The 4,245-nt window shown below is 37.8% G+C and overlaps 1 protein-coding gene across 2 annotated transcripts; it reads right to left on the minus strand.

The window, feature by feature from the left end:
- Positions 1-1,238: 1,238 nt before the first annotated feature.
- Positions 1,239-3,317, minus strand: LOC112711176 (uncharacterized). 2 transcript variants are annotated; one of them, XR_011865910.1, is made up of 7 exons: positions 3,174-3,317; positions 2,998-3,080; positions 2,709-2,882; positions 2,465-2,613; positions 2,188-2,312; positions 1,950-2,024; positions 1,239-1,845 (listed from the first exon to the last, which is right to left on the minus strand). XR_011865910.1 is itself a non-coding variant. In XM_072203164.1 (7 exons), the coding sequence occupies exons 2-5, from the start codon at positions 3,061-3,063 to the stop codon at positions 2,232-2,234; spliced, it is 453 nt and encodes a 150-aa protein (XP_072059265.1). In that variant the 5' UTR covers positions 3,064-3,080; positions 3,174-3,317; the 3' UTR covers positions 1,239-1,845; positions 1,950-2,024; positions 2,188-2,231. The 2 variants fall into 2 exon arrangements, 1 of the variants encoding a protein (XP_072059265.1); XM_072203164.1 differs by having other exon boundaries at positions 2,465-2,596.
- Between the last annotated feature and the right edge of the window lie 928 nt (positions 3,318-4,245).

The raw sequence follows: 4,245 nt of genomic DNA on the forward strand, positions 1-4,245 counted from the left end.
CCTTGCGTCAACATACTTGCAGTGCTTGTCCAATTATACATTAGGTCTCTCCCAAAAAACCTGGTTCTGCAGTGATAGTCAAAGACACCCAAGGTTGATATATGTGCAGTTAGCCAAGTGGACGACATAGAGGCACTTTACCGTAACTGTGTTAGTGCATTCTTATAACATTGCAAAATATTCACTCGAGTTGCTTGTCAGAGTGAAGAGAACTTTAAGGCATAAGAGAGAAAGTGGTGGAGGACACATTGAGGCTAGAAATCATGAATGGGGAAGAAGGTGATGGTGCAAGGAGTAGTCATGCGGTGCAGGGGGTTAGAGACCAAATTGGTGTTCACACAAAGAGAATCAGGCACAACAATGAGTCAGCTGGATCAAGGGCTGTCAAGCGGAGGAAGTGCAACACGTGCAATTTCCTTGGTCACCGACAGACTCAATGTCCTAATGGGCCACGAGTAGCAACTTCAAATACAGAGCAAGACACTGTGCCAAGTCAAAGTATGCCCAATAGAGACCCAACGGTGAGATGCCAAGAGCATCAAATTTTTTAAGCATGTAAATTCGTTTAGAAGAGACGGTCGATGTCTTATTAAGTCTGTATTATTATATGTTGTAGGTGTCATATGCTGGCAATGAAAGTGACATGCGTCGAAGGAGAATAGACTAACTTTGGGTGGGAAAGAAAGATTCATGGTAATGGTGAAATGCTGCAAAGGAATTAGGAGGTGTGTAATAGCCACAGGTCAAGAAGTGTTGATGGTGCCAAACTGAATTGAATATGTACGTCTGATTCTAAAGATATGATACCTACAGTGTTAAATAATTTTATGTCAGAAGTTTTCTTATTAATCTTAATCAGGTTATTAAAATGGATTTGAGGTGACCACATTTTATATTGTAGTCGATATATAGATACTATACAATAGAACTCCCTACAAATAGTTATATATAGGTAACGATAGATATGCTTTAAAATACCTTAAAAACAAGAAATTTATTTAGTTCTTGATGCCAAAAACTTAATCTGTCAACATTTATGGTGATCCCACCATGATTTTGACCCATTGAATAGGGTGTTCCATCTGCAAGTTTGTGCAATTTCAGATGCAAAATCAACATGTATTACAATGCAGTCAAAAGTTTTGATTCTTAAACCAATCCAACTGGATCTGAGAGCAACTTCAAAGGTGAATTTAAAGTCAGGTCAACGTATCAATACGGGCAAGCACATGAAGGTATAGAAAAAAATGTTAGAAAATCTTCTTATTCTCAATAACAAGTTAATTAACTTGTGCCAATTGAAATACGTAATACCAAGCAACATTTCATAAGTTTTTCACATATGAAAACTGTACATGGAGATTCAGCCTCACACAACTAAAATAAGGCCAATCACCCAGGGCATGGGCAGACTTGGTTTAGTTGCTGTAGGAGCAGTTGATTTTCTAGGTACAACTTAATAAACTTTATACTTGACACATGAAGTGTCTTCCATGATACTATTGACATAAACAGGACTATGAGGTTCTAGCTTGTATTAAACCTCACCAAACAAAATTAATAAGGTGGTTCATAGGGGCCTTTAGTCTAGAGGCACAAGGAGCAACAAGTTGGTGTCATCAGCTTTTACTCAAACTACCAAAATAAACAGCGGCATATATACTTAATCGAAATTTTTCCCAAAATAATATAAATGACAACAACTGGATATATGGTAGCAGTAGTTGAAAGATATGACATCCAACCAGTTCAGTTGCGACCAAACATCCACCAATCCTCCTTCCTCGTTCCCAACAAACTGAATTATCTTGACAGTGACTTCATCCTAACCGTTTCGGCATTGGCCTGCACGAAGTCCAAAACAAAGACGTGTTTACATTTCCAACAACAACGAATCCTTCATGGCACAACAAGATAAGGCCACAATTCACAAAGTTTAACCAACATACCATCGAATTGAAGATCTTCGGACTGATTCCACCTTTGTAGAGGAGCCAATAAAGGCACCAAACCGCAGTGTCCACCTTGCAACCAGAATATCAAACAACAGATAACAGAATAATTCATTGGCAAGGATTCGAATTTAACAGTTTGCAGCAACAAAATGTCAAACAATAATACAACATGTAAGTATTGAACAACAAAACTATGGGTGTGAGAGGATGTGCAATGGGATATTCAACATACCTGTCGACATTCATCGGCAGACCAGCTGGGCAGTGGAACTTGCCCTAATTTGCCAGATTTGGGGTGCCATGCCTAAGGTTGAGCAGATTCCAATTCAACATGACCAACTTCCCTAAAGCGCGACACTGCATTTGTGACATGTTTCAAAGTGGGTTATTAGGCATGTTGTTCATTTCAAGGTTTGCACTGTTGAACATGAACGCAAATAAATATGAACCAGAATATCTTAAAACCAAATCAATGTGTGCGTCTGTATATATACATAATTTAGGCTTACAACTATATTCACAATGCGAGTCATGTTGGCCTCTCTTCTAATAATGCTTTTGGGGGTTTTGTTCCCGTCAAAGGCATACACCCTTACTTCCTTAGCATCAAGAATCATCAAATACCACACGTCTGCTGGCTCCTAGATATGCACAAAGACTTACAATGCAGACGATATTATAAAGCAGGAGTTGGACTCAACATCTTTCAATATAAGACCTCGTTTGTATGCAATACAAGGGGAGATAACTCACATAGTGGAGATCATTCATTTCTGGCATCCAAGATAGTGTGTATGCAGCCTCCAACCGATCCATATGAGCATCGTTGAGGACCTCATCAACAAAGTTAGATGGGAAGTACCATATACGCGGAGCCATCAGCTTTGAAGCAACCATTGACCCAATCATAGCGGCAGTGTTGATAAGCTGAACGTTGAAACATTCAATTGATTAGCCACGCGTACTTTCACGCCGTTTATATTTGTAACATGTTCACCCATCAGAGTGGCAACAGAAAAGGTCAAATCAAGGATTCACTTACATCAGTGTGTCGTGTCCATGGGCACCAAGGACATGAAAACCCCCTTGGGACTGCTGAACCCACCATACCGGAATAGAGTCTCCCTACGAATAATGCAGCACAACGTTAACAACAATACATTGATAGAAACGCAATTCCAAAAGTTGAATTAAAACTATCGCGACAGATTGTACTACCAATTGTTTAGGGTTCGCTTCCACCCACAATGCCACCGCAAATGATGGTGGAACATAGTTCATGAATAATGAATCCCTAGCCCCATGTTCAAATGGAAAGAGTTCTGTCTCGTGATGTTGGCGGATTGGGTCTTGTACGTGGATACTTTTATTTTTATTGAGATTAAACTTAATATACTTTAGGCCCGCACAAAGTTGGATTTGTCTTGTAATGTTGGCATATTGGCCCTTGTATATTTATTTTTCTTTTTGCAAACAAAGGCCTTGTTCATTGGAGTTGTAATGATTGTGCACGTGTATATCTCGAGAAGATATCCCTCAGTAAGTATTCCTTGAAATCCTTTATTTGTTCGTGAGTTCCATATGCACTGGATCCCAATAATCCAGGATTGGTTACCTACAATGAGTGAGGTAATCCCTATCATTAAAGGATTGTAATCCTTTGGCCCTCCTATGATACCATTCATGACCCCATGCAGTGGGTATCAATGGTCATACAACTCTCAAATTTATAATAACATGCACACTCAAACCATGTTATGAAATTGCGTTTTACGGTATGGAAGTGGACCTAAGGAATCTGAGACATCATTACAACTTCACAAGATTAGTACAAAACCAATTAAAAAAACTAGTCAACACTAATGTAAAGATGACTAACTTAGGTCAGACACTTTAGTCGGACCAACCAGAAAATTTAAGGACACACACTGTCGATGTTAATAAAAAGGGGAAAATCCAAAAAAAATCAAGTTATGGATTATTTTCTATGGTCTTCATGTTTTTCTGATCTAGTTCTTAGTATTGCATAGATGGCCTGTAAGTGGATAAATTCAATAATAAAAGAATGTGAAGATGACCTTGCTTAATAATTTTACTGTGAAAATTTGTTGAAACCAAGTGTGCAGTTTGTATTTAGTAAAACGAATTTGTTGAAAAAGAATAATAATATAAAAGTAAATATTAAACGAATGTTGTATGTTGATTAAATTAACAGAAAATTATTATTCATTATGATTATTTTGATTTTTTTATTCGAACTACCAAAATATTTAATTAATTCAAGTATTTA

This window comes from Arachis hypogaea, chromosome 9, assembly GCF_003086295.3.
Source record: "Arachis hypogaea cultivar Tifrunner chromosome 9, arahy.Tifrunner.gnm2.J5K5, whole genome shotgun sequence".
Lineage (NCBI taxonomy): Eukaryota > Viridiplantae > Streptophyta > Magnoliopsida > Fabales > Fabaceae > Arachis > Arachis hypogaea.

Excerpts from the sequence above, each read along its gene's own strand:
- LOC112711176 (XM_072203164.1), bottom strand. The coding sequence starts at position 3,063 with ATGGTGGGTTCAGCAGTCCCAAGGGGGTTTTCATGTCCTTGGTGCCCA. Across the intron at positions 2,883-2,997 it reads CATGGACACGACACACTGAT|CTTATCAACACTGCCGCTAT; the intron begins GTAAGTGAATCC and ends TTCAACGTTCAG. Across the intron at positions 2,597-2,708 it reads AAATGAATGATCTCCACTAT|GAGCCAGCAGACGTGTGGTA; the intron begins GTGAGTTATCTC and ends GTGCATATCTAG.